Source organism: Eutrigla gurnardus, assembly GCF_963514095.1.
Source record: "Eutrigla gurnardus genome assembly, chromosome: 4".
Taxonomy (NCBI): domain Eukaryota; kingdom Metazoa; phylum Chordata; class Actinopteri; order Perciformes; family Triglidae; genus Eutrigla; species Eutrigla gurnardus.
Genome location: NC_139918.1, coordinates 28,578,226 through 28,597,087, shown reverse-complemented (window position 1 = coordinate 28,597,087; position 18,862 = coordinate 28,578,226). Strand labels below are relative to the sequence as shown.

The 18,862-nt window shown below is 45.7% G+C and overlaps 2 protein-coding genes across 2 annotated transcripts in view; both read right to left on the bottom strand.

The window, feature by feature from the left end:
* Positions 1-13,000, bottom strand: part of rem2 (RAS (RAD and GEM)-like GTP binding 2) — a 30,104-nt gene extending 17,104 nt beyond the window's left edge. The window contains exons 1-3 of the mRNA XM_084007712.1: positions 12,310-13,000; positions 8,639-8,975; positions 6,672-6,745 (exon numbers count right to left, since the gene is read on the bottom strand). Of these exons, the coding sequence (XP_083863838.1) occupies positions 6,672-6,745; positions 8,639-8,975; positions 12,310-12,321 (423 nt within the window). The 5' untranslated portion in view covers positions 12,322-13,000. The remainder of the gene's footprint in view (positions 1-6,671; positions 6,746-8,638; positions 8,976-12,309) is intronic.
* A 3,393-nt stretch (positions 13,001-16,393) lies between these two features.
* On the bottom strand, positions 16,394-18,572 carry LOC311011800 (somatostatin receptor type 5; the record flags this gene model as incomplete). The annotated part of the gene is made up of 2 exons (XM_084006928.1): positions 18,148-18,572; positions 16,394-17,084 (listed from the first exon to the last, which is right to left on the bottom strand). Exons 1-2 carry the CDS (start codon positions 18,552-18,554, stop codon positions 16,394-16,396), a joined length of 1,098 nt encoding a protein of 365 aa, XP_083863054.1. The 5' UTR covers positions 18,555-18,572.
* Positions 18,573-18,862: the final 290 nt, after the last annotated feature.

Sequence of the window (18,862 nt, the reverse complement as noted above, 5' to 3'; positions counted from 1 at the left end):
ACACGCTCAGAGGGAATTGTTGAAATTCAATTTGAGGCTTTAATCCATAACTTCGCATTGTGTTATTTCCAAACACGGCAAATCTCCGATTCTAGAACCGCAAACACAATTAAGTGGCATTACAACTGGAAATAGGCCTGTGACGCTGGTGACTTAGATCAATATGAAAACATGTTATTCCCCACCAGATAACACAATCTGCCTGCTAGCTTTGGACTGCATGCTTTCTGTGTGTGTGTGTGTGTGTGTGTGTGTGTGTGTGTGTGTGAGGCCGTGGATGTCCTTGCCCTACATCAGCAGCCCCTGAAGGTAAATCCCCCCCCCCCCCCCCCCCCCAGCCCTCCAGAGAGTTTCAGACGACCTGAAATATTCACATCGTCTCAAGCGACCCACAAGAAAAAATCGGATCCCGGAGCAGGAAATTCACGGGGAGCGCCTTGGCACGCTCGTCTAGTTTGACGGAGCACAGGAAAAAGACAGGGAAGCGGAGAAAGGATGGAGGGCACGGAGCCCATTGGCGTGGAAGGCATCTCCGCCACCTGTCTCTGTCTGATCCAGGGATCAGGATGAGGGATGGAAACAACAAGACGGACAGGGAGAAACTCAGAGACGCCAGGAGTGCAAACAAAGAGAGGACATCGATTACGGGGGTGTGATGGATCGCTTCAGGGGGAAAACGGTGACCGAGTCTATAGACCTCTCTATCAGACGGAGGCAGAGCAACTCAGGACGGTGCCAAGTCGCTCCCTCCATCTCTTTCCCTCGATTAAGCAGCTCCACTCTGCTCACAGCGAGCAGGCCATCTGTCAATACCTTCTCCACACACACACAAAAGCCAAAAACCATGGAGTAATATTCAAATCATATGCAAATACACACAGTGAGCATTCAGCAAAATACCAATTAAAAGGCCACTCCACCAGAAATATGGATGCGTTGCGAGGTTTCACTCGATTGGCATCATCCTTTATGTTCAGCTCGCTACACGACGTGGACAAAAGTATGTGGACACATACATCAGCAGTCATTTTGGTCTGTGGATCTTTGACTATATCTAGCGCTCCAATATTTCAGATTTGTTTCCCAAATACTAAGTCTGAGCTCCTTATACTCCAATAATTACACAGCCGTAAACTTCACAACTGATTTATATTCATAGCTACGAGTCCGACGCTGGATCTACACTGAAATTATGAATAAATAATGGTGGGCGATTGTTGCTTTGGGCTACGTCCTGGAATGTCTCTGCAAATGCCTCACTTATATCTGTATATTAGCATCTACTGATAGCTTCCGTGAAACGTACCACTGGAGCTGAACTATTGAGGCTGTCTATGTAGCGAACACATTACTTTATATGAACTCAGCAGGAGAATGGCAACACTAAAGCCTGCAGCAATACGCTTCCAAATCAGTAACCCTTGCACCTCCGATGTAAAAAGGGTTAGTTAACTGCGAAGCTAAAGCTAAAGCGAGAAGGCAACTCTAAGAGGAGGAAAGAGATGTGATTGCTGGAGCAGAAATAGTGTAGATTTAAAGGTAGAAAAGATGAAGTTAAAGTTATGCTGGAAGGAACATTTCTATACTGCAGCAACACTAATTGTAAATGACCATAAACCTATTTGTCACTTCTGTACTGTGATTTCTGTTATCTGAAGAAGGCTATACAACATTGGTGGAGCTCCTCGTTTTACTCTGTAGCTTCTTACAACATTCAAACACAATCTGCTTTTCACAATGACCAGATATCTGTTCCACCAATAAAAAGGGTCAAAAACCAGGCGCTCTACCAAATAATGTTTCCACAACTTCCTGTTTTCTGGCGTAGATAAGAAAATCACATCCAATAAAAGCTGACAGAAGCGTGGCTTTCCATCCTGCATTATTTTTCTTTTTGAAAGAAGGGGATTTATCTTGGATTGTGCCGTGAGAAGCGTTCCTTCAAAGCTGCTGTAAAAGCAGCTTTTAGCAAACCACTAAACTGGAATATATATATATAATTAATAAATCATTTATACGTTTTATCAGCTTTTTATACAGACTGAAAAACATACACATTATACACAAATCCAGCACTCAAACCACGCTCAACGCCACCGTGCTACAGCGAGGTAACCATTAACAGTGAGCACGATTAATCACTTATCAGCCATCATTTGCATAACATGCTGTGGCACTGCAAGCACTCCAGCTATTATTTCTCCCAGTGAAAGAAGGCAGAAAACGCAGCATTTGGCCACATTCTGTGTGTGTGTGCGTGTGTGTGTGTGCGTGTGCGTGTGTGTGTGTGTGTGCGTGTGTGTGTGTGCGTGTGTGCGTGTGCATCCCCCATTACACAACATGAACCCTGCTGCCTGGAACACAGGACCTGAACTATTCCACTCCATTGGCTCCCAAGTAATTTGCTTTGCAGAAACAAGATACACGAGCAAAGCAGCTTATGGCTTTAACATAGAAACAAAAAGGTCAAAAGCATCGCCACCTGCTTGCACAAACATCCACGGAGCGCGCTCACATGCACAGATAAATACAGGGGACGAGAACGCCACCGTTTTGCTCTTTCAAAAGCAAAAAAACACGTGCTTCGTTGCACATCCGCTGCTTTGGCTGGCGTTCCATTTCTCTGACTGGGTGTCGGAGCAAAAATGAAAGAGCAGGAGGATCAATAAACGCAGGATTGATGAATGAAAGGAAGACATGAACAAAAAAAAAGAAAGGAAGGAAGTGGGAGACGAGATAGAAGAGCACCTAGCTCTCATCGCTAAGTCAAAATCTGATAATAGGATGACGAAGCTTACTGAATGCTGAGTTTGTGGGTTTGTTATTTGTCTCTCGCTTACTTTCTGGTGCACAGAGACAACGCTTCCCTAAGGAAATCTATTACAGAGGCCATCTGGCCCACACTGGCTGGGCCACACACGTGCACACAGACGTGCACACACACGTGCACACAATGCACGTCATAAGACCACATCACAGCAACATGAATGCAGCCGACGTCACGGCACAGACATGGGGAAACATGCCGACTGTTGCATGCCATTACCACACACACACACACACACACGCACACACACACACGCACGCACGCACACACACACACACACACACACACACACACACACACACACACACACACACACACACACACACACACACACACACGAGGGGGTTGAAGTGAGTGTCCCTGCATGACCCACATTCAGACTTTAATATGAAGCCATGTGGAGCCTGCACCCTGCTGAAGTAGTCATTAGCAAATCCCACGAATCCCTACCGGTTTCAGGGACGCTGTTGTGTAGTTGACCTCTGACCCCCCCTACGGTGGCAGGATAAATGGAGGATTTCCTTCCAGGGCTTAAGTAACATATTTAGTAATTAATTTTGTCGGTTTACTATAATATTATTTGAAAAAAAACCCACAACAACAACTAGTAATCCTCTAACTTGGTTCCATCGGGATCCTCCTGATGCTTTGAAATGTATAAAGGAGGACCAATCAGGCTCTGCGTCTTTACATGTTGCCTTTCTGCTCTGTGACTGAGGTTAACGTGGCTGAATAATTCATGAAATGATGCACAATCAGAAGTTTTGTGGGAGACGATGGAGGCGTTGGAACTTCATGAAAAGCCGATGTTTTCCGTCGGCTTCTTTATGAATGTCAAGAATTGATTTTATGGCAACGACGCAGCTAAAAATGACAACTAAGTCATGTTTATCTCGTTACAGAAATATCCTGGTTGGTTAATGAGGGCAACGGGGATAGGGGACCCGAACGCAGCACGATGCGTTCAGTGATTTATTCATGAAAATAGCTTGCAGGCAGGTGCAGGCCGGCTGGTTGGCAGGCAGGCAGGCAGGTACACCGATCCAGGTAAACAATAAAGATAACAGACGCCTGAACACAAAGGCAACAACCAAGAAACCAACAAAAGAAACAGGAGGAACTGACAAGGGGTGAATGAACACGGGCTGATTAAATATCTGGAGGACTGATGAGAAAAATAGGAACAGGTGAGCGGGGAAGTCAGGTGACTGCAGGATGAGAGCAGAGAACAGGTGAGTCAGTGGGCGGGGCTGTCAGGTGACGGGAGAAGCAGGGAAGGCATCTGGTGGACGGATAGAAAATGTCAATGAAGGAGCCTGGAGGGAGGGAGGGATCAGACAGGCAGCTGTGAGCCAAATCCACCTGATTTCTGAGTTTTCTAAATCCACACGATTTACAAAAAAAGTTTCACAGGATTGATCTCGTACATTTAACGCAGCACGTAGCTTTCCCATTTCTTTATTTTGGTTCGCAGTATTCCACACACTTGAGCGGTGACTCCCAGCAGAGGCTTAATCCAAACAAAACTGTGAAGTTATAATAGCTCACGTGGATGAAGACAAGACTGTAAATAGTCCAGAACGACTCTCATAAGGCTGCAAAAACAGCAAAACAGGAAAGAGAAGGATGTCTGGGGAGGGAACCCCCCGGAGACGCCGTCGAAATCTGTCTCAGTTCCAAGAACTGGATGGTGGAACGATGTTTTTCTTCCCTTTGATTCGGGTGGAAAAGAATGTGGTCAAGCAGCGATTATCTCCGTCCAAATTACATCCTGCTTTAACATAATAACCTCGCTGCATGCTGGGAAATACACACATATACATCACTGGCCTACATTTCTACAGGCCTGAGGCTGCACCTTTTGGTTGTCTTTGATAAATATTTTAATTTCGAGCTATCAAATATTGATGAAAAAAAATCCTAGACTCGAGCTCGGAATAACTGCAGACGTGCAGACGGATAAACACGTATTAAAAGCCCCCCCCACCCCTCTGGTCCTCGGTGACCTCAATCACCCTCTTGGTTCCCGTACAAACAGGACCCAGTTGGCTGTTGTGAGAGATGTATTACACAACCGATGTCAGTCTGAAGGCGAAGGGGTCGGCGTGGCCTTGACCTCGCCGGCCAGCGTTTCTAATTCGGGCACACGGATGACTTATTTAAACCATCCAACGCTCACAAGGTCCCAGCGTCGAGCAGAGCAGCCTCCCTGTGCACGTGTATGCTGGTGTGTGTTTTACACTTTTGGTAATGCTGATGCAGCGCACACACACACGCACACACGCACACACACACACACACACACACACACACACACACACACACACACACACACACACACACACACACACACACACACACCTGTCAGCAAAGTCAACATACGATATGCTTCTGCGCTGGCAGTAAGCTCTACCTGCGGGAAGATTACAGCGAGACCTCCGTGTGTCACTCAGCTGTGAGTCGAGCCAAGAAAGCACTTGAATTCACTCTCGCCGAGTGTGAATTCAAGAGAATATTTTCATCTTTTTTTTTGGGGCATTTTTTTGTATCGCAAAGCGACGAGGCGCCGATCCGGGGCTGGTACCGGGAACGCATGAAAACCCCACGGCCGACGCCGTCGGATCCTGACTGTTCTAGCATGATCTTATGGACGAGTGAGTGATTAACTCAGCCCTGTGTGTGTTTTTGTATGTTGCCATGGTAACGTGGGTGTAAATTGGTGGTGGTGGGGGGGGGGGGGGGGTGTCCTTATGGGGCCGCTGTGTTAACGCTGTGCCAGTTTAACGGCCACAACACGTGTTAAGCAGCTGGACAACATCTGTGTGCAGGATATATGCACATGTGTGTGTCTTTTAGTCATGGGCATTAAGAGCACAAAAAAATGAGCATGCATTACAGATGTTTCGGGACACTGTCCAGCCCTCTCTGCCCCCCCCTCCACTGCTAACAGTCCTGGAGTTGTTCCAAGCTTCCCGCTGGTCTGCTGCTCCTTAATGCCCTGCCTCGTTTTAACACGCATAGAATAACAGATGTAATTAACTCGAGATTTATCTGCGACAGAAAAAAGGGTCGAGCAAACAAAGCTTTTGGAAGACGGTCACGGCTGCAGGAAAGGAAGGGCAACGAAAAATCTGGGGTGAGAAAGAGAGGAGATGATCTCGCTTTTGGCGGTGTTCCCTAGAGCTTAAATGTAGCGGCGTGTGAATAATTTAACCTGATGGGGAAGAGCCCCGAGTGGACATCTGGAAGAAGATGCATTCGACCATCCACCCCTACACACTAATCGGCCCGTTCCATCGCGTGTTTATCAGGCGTTAATGACCGCATGCTTTGGATTCTTTCACAATGTCGTCAGTGTGACAGTGAGTGTTTTGACCAGCTGTTATCGCTCTCCTGCGGCTCAAGAATTTCCCGCTCTAACGCCACGGGGTCCCATTAACTCACTCCAACCGTTCCCGCTCAAAAGTTTGATGATGCTATTTTAGCCCCTCGCCGGAATGTTCTCGTTAACTGTGGATTTGAATTGAAACAAGTAGGGTTAACAAAAAGAGCCACTTCCACTTTTCCGATCGAGGGAACTTCAAAAAGAGTACAGTGAGCGCAGCTGCAGGATTCCCTGCATGAAAGTCGCTACGCTTGAATACACACAGATAATTTGCCCATCACGGAAATTGAGCAAAATGGCTTTTTCTTTCATTTCTTGAATGTCAAACCAGAAAAAAAGAAAAAAAGTGAATAGCGGCTTAAGAGAGAAGGTCACCGGAGCACAAAAGCCAGCGGTCGGTCTAAAGTGTACGGGGATTAAGAGGACAGAGGTGTGAAGACGCCAGTCGGTACAACTCACCTGTTTCCAGTTGTCGAAAACGATGATTTTGCTGTCCTCGTCGTCGACCGTCACCGAGCACTCGTAGCCCTCACCTGCAAGCAGACACTCACGTTATAAACCGCCATGATGAAGGACAACTAGATACTGAAACACAAAATATACGACAGTAAGCATTGTGGAGTCTAAATCTATTAACTAAATGAAATATCTGTTGTATTAAAGGTTGAGTTATTTGGAAAAAACAGAGATTTTGATCAGGAAGTATTGATGGACAGGCAGGCCATCCAATTATTTCCCCCAAACGTTTTTGATTGGACGGGGTTTTTACAGTCCTGCCACGGCCACAGATGACATTTATTTTATTTTATGTCAGAGCATTTCATGTATTGATTGGCTATCGGTATGTGATGAGGATTTCAAGCAACACAACAGAAAGTGTTTCTGAATAGAATCACCTACTCAACCTTTAAATGCCTAAAATAAAGTTAAAAAAATGAATCTAGGTCTCAAAAAAAGTCTCTGACCTACTCAAGACACCTGGAAGCAGTTCCAGAGAGATGGTTAAATTGGGTCATGTGACCATGTTTGGAAATCGCAACCCATTTTCAGACATCTGCTCCTTATTTTTATGAGGACGCTCTTTTCCCAGACATTTTTGTACGAGATGATATTCCCAGGATTTCTTCTACATGTTGTCAACAAGTCCAATGAAAAGAAAACCAAAACACATGTTTAAGCCCATTTTTCAACACGCACCTGAAACGCTCTGTAGCTCTTTTAAAAGGTCGAGCACAGATAAATGACATTTTATACATTTATATGAATGACAAAATAAGAGCTGGGTATTATAGGACTGGGAACTATTTTCAGCAGCGGATTAATAAACATTTAGACCACTTGTTTTAAGGTAAATCAGAGGTGTTTTAAAAAATATAAAAATATAGGCTTTTAAAACACTTGTATTCGCTGCGTTTTGCAGGTAAATGAAAAGTATGTTGTTGACCATTTGAGTGTCTCGATACAAACCAGAGAAGACACACAGCCCATGACAGCATGACAGCTGTTAGGATACGAATCGACCCGAAACATCACTATGACGGATGACATGTCTGTCTAAAGGTGGGAGTGCACCAGATCTCCTGGTGTTAATCAGGTCTCATTGTATTTTTACTGGTAATTACTTGGTGAGGACGCGTATTGATCGGCGAGGTCACAAGGGCGTTGATTAGCTGCTGTTTCTGGTTTTGCCGTTTCGACGTGTAGCTCATAGAATAATTTAACACTTTGCTCAAAATTCGGGGGACGGGGATTGGAGCGCCGTCATGGAAATATGTACAAGCTGCTCGGATGGAAGTGCTTTTTCTGTCCATTTATGATGCATGAATCCCAGTGTACAACATGGACAGTGATGAATACTGTATGGCGGGAGTCGGGGGGGCAAAGTCGGCTTTAATGCATGAGAGAGAGCAGTTAGTGACACTGAGTCATCGATGGGATGTTTGAGGATCAACGCTGATGATCCTCAGGGTTGCAGTCAGCTGTGTGACAGACAGACCCGGTGGCCGATAAGCCAATAAAAAACAAAATAAAGGCTGTTCTTAGCAGCTTCCAATGGAAATATAAACCCCAAGAGGAAATATTCACTTTCTTTTCGATCCCATTTCGGTTTCGATACCCGTCTCACATCTGTGTATTCAATATGAAAGCAGCTAGCCGGTTAGCTTAGCTTAGCATCAAGTCTGGAAAAAGAGGGAAACAATCTGTTTTCTGCTCCACATTTAATGTAGTAAACTTTACAGGTTTGTATTACCCATGGAAAGAGCCAGGCTAGCTGTTTCCCCCCATTTACAGTCTTTGTGCTAAGCTAAGCTAACCCAAGCACCCAGACACGAGAGTGGGATCTTTTCATCTTCCTTCAGGGATTGTGTCTGAATGAAGCTTTTCTAAAGGTAAGCCTGATGTTAAAGGGGTCTCCAGGTCTTTACCACATGCTTGCGTCTCAGAGTCTATCGAGAGGGATCTGTCCGTCTGCCCGGCCAGAGATAAGGCCAGCGACGACTTGCCCACGCCGTTCTGTCCCAGCAGCACTATCCTCATCGCCCCGCCGTGGCTGTGGTACGCCGACTGGATGGCCGCCGATTGGCCACCGGATTCGTCCCGGGGCACCGCCGTGTCGCTGATGGGCAACGTGGCGGGCTGCTCCATGCCCGGGATCCAATCGCAATCCTCAGATACGGCCTCTTCCCTCCGCAACTGGTGTTTGAGGGGCAGCGGGGTGCTGCCACGCCGGAGGGGGGGCGCCGTGGTGAGAAACATGCTGTACTGGAGTCAGACATGAAACACAAAAGACAACAGGAGTGTAAGTCTAGAAAAGAGGACGGTGGAGAGGCAGACCTACGTGTGCAGTAATACTGTCTGTTGTGGTGGGTGAGTCAGGTTAGTGGTAGTGTGTGAGAGAGAGAAACGCAGATGAAGATGCAGAGCTTGTCAAAAGCAACGAGAGGTGGAGGGGTGAGGGTGGGGGGGGAGATGAGGGAGATACAGGGCTGAAGATTAGAAGATGCTAAAAGACGGCAGGTTGATTAGGAGAGGGAGAGAGAGACAGAGAGAGACAGAGAGAGAGGGAAGAAGACACTAGGGAGGGACGCAGGCTGCAGCTGTGTGTAATGAGGTTGGAAGTGCTTTAGATGGTTCTATACTGCACCACACATATAGTGACCGCCGCGTGAATTCACGCACAAAATATAATGGGTGGGAAAAACATTCAGTCTTCATCTCCATCCCCACGGTTATTTAAATACCGCCATGAACACTTTGGCTGAGTAAAAGTGCCGCGTGCATAAAAGCGTGCATGCAGGCACAGCAGGTCAAACATGGACGACCCTCATCAATATTAATACGGCAATTAATACAGCTCTCCCCGGGCTTCTGTGGCAGAACAGTATTGGCACTTCATTAAAGGGTAGCGACACAATAACAGGAACACATTAGACACACTTAATGCAATCCGATCCAGAGCCGCCACAGACGAAAGTCTCACCAACTACAATAATCCTTAATCCCGAAAAAAAAAATAATCCTTAAAGGTCACAAAGTGATGTAAATAAATAAACACAGGATTCATTTATTTTCTATGGCTGTTGTCTGTAATGAATTGCATTAGATAATTAGATTGTAGCTACACGTGTACCTAATAAACTTAACGTCTCCCGTAACAACATTACATGCTTTTGCTTTGTAGTATGTAGTAGCAGTAGTAGTACTATAATGTAGTACAGTATACTATAGTAGAGTCGAGTATAGTAGTATAGTAGACAATGGCATAATGGTATAAAATATATTGTTGTATACAGCAGAGTACATTATATAGGCTATAGTGTAGTGCAGTACAACATATAGTAGAGACCCATATAGTAGTATAGTAGAGTACTGTATACAATATAAAATATAATATAGTACAGATTAATATAGAATAGTATAGTATAGTAGACAATAGCTGTATATATTTGTTTATAATTATAATTGTAGTTATAGTATAGCACATTAGTTATAATTTCTGGTACAGTAGAGTATAGTTAGTATAGGACAATGCATTATATAGTATACTGTATCATATATAGGAACATCGTAGTAGTATAGTATACTTTAGTACAGTACAATATATAGCAGAGTAGTATATACATAAAGGAGTATAGTAGATTACTGTATAATATATATTATAATATATAATAATATAGTAAAGTAGATAGAGTTATGTGTGATGTACTTCCATAACAAGAGTATATTGCTTAGTTATATAACAGTAGACAATATTTCTGCTATAGTGGAGTATAGTTATAGTATAGCACAGTATATTATTTCTGTTAGGGTACAGTATAGCACAGTATAGTAATTATTACTGCTATAGTGGAGCATAATTATAGTATAGTAATTATTTCTGCTGTAGTGGAGTATAGTTAAAGTATAGTAATTATTTCTGCTATAGTAGAGTATATAGCACAGTATAGTGATTATTTCTGCTATAGTAGAGTATAGTTATAGTATAGTGATTATTTCTGCTATAGTGGAGTATAGCTATAGTATAGTAATTATTTCTGCTGTAGTAGAGTATAGTTATAGTATAGCACAGTGATTATTTCTGCTATAGTGGAGTATAGTTATAGTATAGTGATTATTTCTGCTATAGTGGAGTATAGTTATAGTATAGTGATTATTTCTGCTATAGTGGAGTATAGTTATAGTATAGTGATTATTTCTGCTATAGTGGAGTATAGTTATAGTGTAGTGTTTATTTCTGCTATAGTAGAGTATAGTTGTAGTATAGCACAGTGATTATTTCTGCTATAGTGGAGGATAGTTATAGTATAGTGATTATTTCTGCTATAGTGGAGTATAGTTATAGTATAGTGATTATTTCTGCTATAGTAGAGTATAGTTATAGTATAGTGATTTATTTCTGCTATAGTAGAGTATAGTTATAGTATAGTGATTATTTCTGCTATAGTGGAGTATAGTTATAGTATAGTGATTATTTCTGCTATAGTAGAGTATAGTTATAGTATAGTGATTATTTCTGCTATAGTAGAGTATAGTTATAGTATAGTGATTATTTCTGCTATAGTAGAGTATAGTTATAGTATAGTGATTATTCCTGCTATAGTGGAGTATAGTTATAGTATAGTGATTATTTCTGCTATAATAGAGTATAGTTATAGTATAGTGATTATTTCTGCTATAGTGGAGTATAGTTATAGTATAGTGATTATTTCTGCTATAATAGAGTATAGTTATAGTATAGTGATTATTTCTGCTATAGTGGAGTATAGTTATAGTATAGCACAGTATAGTCATTATTTCTGCTATAGTGGAGTATAGTTATAGTATAGTGATTATTTCTGATATAGTAGAGTATAGTTATAGTATAGCACACTATAGTAATTCTTTCTGGTACATGCGGTTGAGGTGTGGCTGCTTGTGATCGTCGCGTCGCCGCTCGCGCGCGCCCATGCATCATTCACACGGGCTCGCTCGGGTAGCTCAATTAGGTTAATTGAACGAGCTAATCAATTAAGCATGGCCTTTATTGTCAGCGGCACTCAGGGGAGCTGTACGCGGAGACAGGGCGCTCTGTCAGCGGGCTGAGTCAGCGTGTCAGGGGTTAATCTGCTTCCCTCGCCAGGCTGTCGAGAAACTAGGGCAAACAACAGAGCGCGATACAAAATTAATACTACAATGTTTTTTCCCCCATCTTTTCTCCTCCCAGTGTTTTTATCCTTCCGACGTCACAGCCCGACCCCACCGTCTGCTGCTTCTTTACCAGCTGGAATAATGTAATCATGTCTGCTACACTTCAAACCAGGTTTACTGTACGACTCATTATAATTCAATTTGGAGTATCTGAGGAATGATGGAATAATTCAACGGTCCAATAAGGGAGAGGGACACATAGGAGCGTAGACATACTACGAATGTTACTATAAAGTAGAGTAAGTATATATATATATTATCCTGAGACTAACAATGCTCCAAATTACACACTGAATTCCCACATAGACAATCATTAGATCTCGTGCTATAAAACGCACCGTGCGCGCGCTGGTCTATTGTGCAGAGCGCACGAGGGTTGGAGAGAAAGGTGGAGAATGCGTCGCCTTACCTGGTCAGCCATGGTCGTCAATAAAAGTCTCCTCTTTAACGGAATAAGTGCTGTTTAGCTGCCGCCCCGGTTCAAGTCATCCGCGGGTCCCCGGCGTCACATCCACACACGAAAGGCACGCGCCGCATCTCAGTGTAACATGGTTGCACTCTGGCGCGTAAACATCCACCTCCGGTGCCTTGGAAGGGGAGGAAACCGGAGGAAAGGTAGCGCTGCTGGAGGGGAGGACAAAGAGGCTCACACCTGCGTCTCCGTCTGGACCGACGAGCGACTTCTCGTGGGAAGGAGAGAGAGAGCCATCAACACAACAACACATCTCCTCTCGTCCCCTCGGCGTCCCGACGGCCGGCAGCGACTGCGCTCCCCTCCCCGCCTCCAGTTAACACCTGCATGTCTCTCTCCCGCAAAGAAAGTGTGCGTTAGGGGGGGGAGGCGCGTCCTCCGGAGACAGGGATCTTCTTCCTGTGGGGTGGAGGTGGAGGTGGAGGTGGAGGTGGAGGGACCGGGTGGCGAAGGGTCCAAGCACCCAGCTTGTATCAGCACAGATGGACTCGGATATTCGCCTCCACTCACCGGTCTGGGCTTCTCCCCCCCACCGGTGTGTTTGTCTCAGGTTGGACGGTGGAGAATCAGCTTTTGTTGCCGGGCGGTGGAACGGCCGCCAGAGGGCGGCAGAGAGACGCCTCTAGTCTTGGGGAAGGTTGCCAGGTTTGAACGGAGGAATGAGGGTTTTAATGTGCCAAACTACTAGAATATCGTTAAGGCTTTAAAGGGGGTTTACTAGTCACGAGGACCACTAATCCATTAGTATGATTGTTTACTAGCTGGGGTCAGAAGAAAATAACCCCGATGATGTCATCAGCTTTATATTGGATTGGTCTTTAGCAGTGGTTGACCTCCGGGTTCTGAAACGTGAAACCAAAGCTGAAGTGCCTTTAGACTTGCATTCTATCTACTGGCCATCAGGGGGCGGCAAAGAAATCCTATTGCATAGAAGTCAATGGGAAAATGACTGTACTTCTCTCTTGATTGATTATCTCAGTTAACATTATAAACTTGAGTGTATGTTCTCAATCAGTCTTCTTCAATCCAGCATGATGTTCCTTTAGTAAATGATGGTCCATTTATAGTCCACCAGACCAGAAAGGAGGGGATGATTTAGGGCGGGGCTACCTTGTGATTGACAGGTCACTACTGCTGCTTTTCCCGATTTCTTACATACTTTGTTGATCCCATTTTGTTTCATGTTGATGCCCACATATCCATCTATTCCTCCCCACTATTTCCAAATACATGTAAACTGTCAACATGCCCCCCCCACCACTCGGCTATCCAATCACCCGCCCCCCCATGACTGTTCCTTCACTAAATGGCATTCTCAGTGGAAAATGTGTCGGTTCAATTCATTTACAAAAAGCGACAACATCTCAGATCACATCTGTCAAATATGTGAGAAATAAAAATAATCAGCTTCCCATAACGCATCACTTCAATTCGCTGCTCGCCGTGACCGGACTCTGAAATCCATCTGTCGGCCCGTTTTTAAGAACTAATTGAGATCAATCAATCTGTAACCTCAGATCCACACAGAGCTGGAGAAGGTCGTGAGTCAATCTAAAAAAGGAGGAAAACAAACTCCTCTAAACCTTATGTCCCGCCTCCTCCTATCCTGTTTCCTGTTTCCCTCAGAAATACGTCACCAACTTCACATTTATGATGCAAGGATGTGCTTTAAAGACGACCTTCTTTCACAATCGCACATAAAAGTTCCAAAATTCACAACTTAAAGGCTCAGCGGTTTATTCATTTTTTTGTCTCACCAGAAAAAAACATCAAATATTCTTAAATTAGGTGTTTTTAACACATTTGAACCAAAGACCACATTCAAAGCATCATAATAATAAAAGAAATATTACAAAAAGAAATTGCCAATTACTGTTTCCCTTTGAAGTGTGAGGAACTTTTCTTCTCGGAAAACAAAAGCAAAAAACTTGGAGTGGGATGAAAGACACGATTAATAATTAACATTGTGAACATTTAAAGGCAGCGTATGAAAACACACCGTTCCTCTTTGATCATTTCCAGTTTGACACCAACAGCGGGACGAAGGAACGGAGGGTCGATTACGGCGAGTAAACGCGGCGAATCGCTGACTGGCTGCAGCTCTTTGCATTAAACGGATCCTCCCGGTGGGATTTCACTGCTCAATGACAGCGGCCGACACGACATCCTCTTAAGGCTACTAAGTGGTAAGTGTTCGTTCTTGAAGGATCAATACTCTCTCCAAAACGCCCATCTGGATGATGAACAGTCCACTCAGTTACAATAACCGTCTCCTCAACGACCTGGGTATTAATTCCTTCCCTCTTTGGAGCTGCTTGACCTCAGTGTGTTTCCATAAAAAACTACCAGAGGCCTCCAGATGGGGGGGGAGGGGCTTGGTAAACACGCTGAATGGAAACGGAAGGGATCCTCTCAATGGGCCCGCTAAGCGTGACTTATAATTGAAGCTGTTTCCGCTAATCTGCCGACTTTAATTAAAGTCTCATCAGGACGTCGGCGCCGACACACTGTGTGAGAGGATCACAGCGGCGGCAGATAACGGCGATAAGTGCTCTCATTAGCCAACCGGGGGACGCCATCGGCGAGGAAAGCTGGCCCCGCCCCCCCCTTCCCCAAAGGAAAGGGTCGGGGTTGGGGACACCAGAATGGTGCAGCGGTGCAGTCTGGGAAAAATGTCAGGAGGTCGAGAAGTGCAGTTTATGTCAATAAGATGAAACGCTGCAAGGTCGGAGGTCATGTGATCACGGTCACAGATCACGACGGTGACACCGCTGGGATGGATTCGTTTCTGCTGATGGAATGAAACCATGAAGGATGAATGCTGTCAACACCGGAACATTGATTATGCAAGATCAGGTGTTTCATTATCATGATCAATTTGACTACAGACAATATTTCTAGTGCATAAACCAGCGGGTTATGTTTAACTTTCATTTTTAATTTAAATAAACGATATATAACATGTTCATTAAAGCACTTCCTGTTTAGCAGAGTGACGTCGATCTTCTCATTTAACTCAGAAAAAGAGCAAAATAAGCTTATTTCCCAAGATGTGTTTCAGATTTAAAAAATAAATAACAAAAAAAAGAAGCAATTTACAACTCAGTTGCAAAACAAACTCATTATATAATATTCCAGGGCAAAGTCCAACTTCCCCAATAAATTAAAACCACAGCATCACATCTCTCAATATTAATAGCCCGACGAACCAAAAAAAATAAAAAAAAATCCAATTATTCGTCCTCGTCCAATTAGTCAAACTTGTCAAACGCGTCACACTGTGATACGAACTCAGACGTTGTGATGCGATCCTTTGTGTCAAATCCCCATTTAATAAGAAGCTCGGAGCAACAACAAGGCAGTGGAAGACGCCTCTCCTCACAAGGTTATTGAGATGACATTGTATTTAGATGATTCTTTTTTTGCAAGCCGGCGCTTCACAAGGAGCTTTGCGGGGAGGCGGACGGCGGCGTCCGTGGATCCCCCGGGGGTTTACTTCAGTCAGACGGCTTAATAACGGGGTAACGAGGTTGTATTGCTCGTCCTAATCTACTGGATGCCATGTAGCGGCGTCCTGCCGAGGCGTCTTCAAACAGCCGGAGCTCTTTTCATATCGTGCACATGCGATACGTCATCCTTATCAGACGTTTCTTTATTGCATTTCCAGGAGGGGGTGGTTGAATAAAAAGCTCCACGTGGGATTTGATTTATGTTTGCTGGGATGGTTTGTGTCAGTCAACGTGGGCTCAGCAGACGCTGTTAAGATCCAGGTCCAGGTCCCACGTGGGCCTTGGAAGACGTCTCTCTAAGACCTTTGACGTAAGAACAGAACGTTGTTTGTAATTTCCTGGTTAAATTCTCTCTTCAATCATTTTAAATCTCTTGTAAGCTTCATATAAAGACTTGCTGAGTGACTCTGAAATGTTGCGCCTTTTTTATGGCCCATAATGCATTCTGTTTACGATGCACTGTCATCGACTTGAGAGGCTCACACACGTGGGGATGTGTGAGTGTTTAAACTTCACTGAGTGAGTCTGTGCGTCACCGTTTGGTGAGTCAGTAACTGAGGGGGGAGGGGCCGGCGTGGGGGAGGAGCCGGGGCGATACGCCAGCGCTGCACGGAGGGTTTCCCCGTGCGCCTCCGAAGGAAGGAAGGCAGCAGAGCTCGGAGCTGACGCACCGCCGGACGCGACAGCAGGAAGTAGAGGGGCGGGTTCCAGCACGGAGCCAGGCACACCAACAAGATGGCCGCCAGCGACGCCACCTCCCACAGCAGGGACACCCCCGTCTCATCGTCCTGGAGATACGACAAGGAAGCAGTCGGAGACGGCCGTTGCACCGACTTGCCACCAGGCGGCGCCACCGAGCCAACGTACGGCGACATCACGTTGACGAACTCGAGCGCGTAGTACGGCAGCCAGCTGACGGCGAACGCCAGCGTGGAGCCGATCAGCAGGGCGGTGGCCTTCTTGTTGCGGCGGTCGGCGGCCAGCGTGCCCCGGCAGCGGTGCAGGTGGGAGATGATGAGGCCGCAGTTGACGGCGATGCAGAGGAGTGGCGCCACGTAGTAGACCAGGAAGGCGGGAACCAGGAAGGACAGCCACTCGCTTTGGCCCGCCGCCCACGTGCAACCGGCGTCGAAGTTGATGTAGGTGACCTTGGGTAACGCCATGGTTACCGAGACAACCCAGATGGCTGCGACGGTGCACGACCTGAGGAAGAGGAACAACATGGGCTTGTTGTTTGTGCAGCAGCATCACGTCTGCTAGTAGAGATCGATACAGACCCCGGCTGATGGGAAGAATAGTGACAGTTACTATAATGCTGATGTATAACGTCTGCATGGACCGCTGATAAAGAGGCTTCGTGGCTCTGCTTCATGTTGGCAGATTCGATTAAACGCTGCTCGACTGACTGACGTTATTCTCATGCCGGCTGACAATAGTTGTCTTGTTCATTGTCTCACAATGGCTTTTCTATCTGTAGAAGCTCTCTCATTTAAAAAAAAAAAACAGTTGGAGACTGTAAATATTATTTAAACTGGTGTAGCAGCGCATTGATACCCTTTTCTGACCAATCATAGCATAGCAATCAACCATAGAAGAGCTGGTCGCCCCCTGGTGGCCAGCAAAGAGAATGCAAGTGGAAGGCACTTCAGCTTCGGCTTCACTCTTCAGAACCGGAGGTTTTTAAGGGGATAAACATTTCTAAAATGTTACGTTTCTACATAAAAACCCGTAGCGCCCGCATTAGCAGAGTACGTTAGCACATAATTGACTAGCGTTAGCACATCGATGACTAGCGTTAGCACATCGATGACCAGCATTAGCACATCGATGACTAGCGTTAGCACATGAATGACTAGCGTTAGCACATGAATGACTAGCGTTAGCACATGCATGACTAGCGTTAGCACATGGATGACTAGCGTTAGCACATCGATGACTAGCGTTAGCACATCGATGACTATCATTAGCACATCGATGACTAGCGTTAGCACATCGATGACTATCATTAGCACATCGATGACTAGCGTTAGCACTAATAAATGTCCTCACATGCTGCTTTTGCTTTTAGTGATCGTACCATTAAACAAAGACCCATCTGAGGGCCGTTGGTGACAGTGTGGGCTCCATGCTGACGGCTAGATGGAGTAGCAGCGAGGGGCGGGGCTTCGCACAGGGTCAATTGTTGGGACTATTTTCACCCGTGGATTAATGCACCCTTGGCTAGTGGGATCACGATATCTCCAGTGTTTAAGTCATACACACTCACACTTGCGTCAGGCTGGCAGGAGGTCTCGTCCGCGGTGCGACGATCCGATACCTCAGCACCGACAACGCCGCCAGGCTGAAGATCTGCCCCCCCGCCGTCACCGAAGTCATGAACCCGAGGAGGACGCAGGTCCCGCCGCCGAGCTGCCAGTCCCGGAAACTGGCGCCCAGGAGGACGCAGGGCAGGGTGAGCAGGGCGCCGAGGTCCGCCAGGCTCAGGTTGAGCAGCAGGATGGAGCTCGGCTTGGAGCGACTGCGGCGGTTCCTCACCAACACCAGCCACAGCAGGAAGTGACCCCCGACCCCCGCCAGGAGAGAGAGCAGGCTGACGGTGGGCAGCACCGCGGTGAAGGAGATGGTGGTGTTGGTGGAGACCACGTTGAAGAGGAGGTTCACGATGGCGGGCATGGTGGAGGAGAGGCTGCAGCCGGGGATGGACGGGGAAAAGAAAGAGGAGATGTGGGATAAGAACCTAATTCTAGGGAATCATGGTTGAAGAGGGCACGTCTGCATGAAGGGAAGGTGATCTGGGGGTCGAGAGGAGGGAACGCCATGAGATGATGATGAGGCGGGAGCGGCAGAGAGATGATGGGAAAGCGAAGGAGTCAAAAGGATATTTAGAGAAAATAATTACCAACAACTGTGAGAGCAAAACAAAATCAGGAGCGTAGTGAGACGTAGCAGAGTGACAATAACTCAGAAAACTAATTTCAATC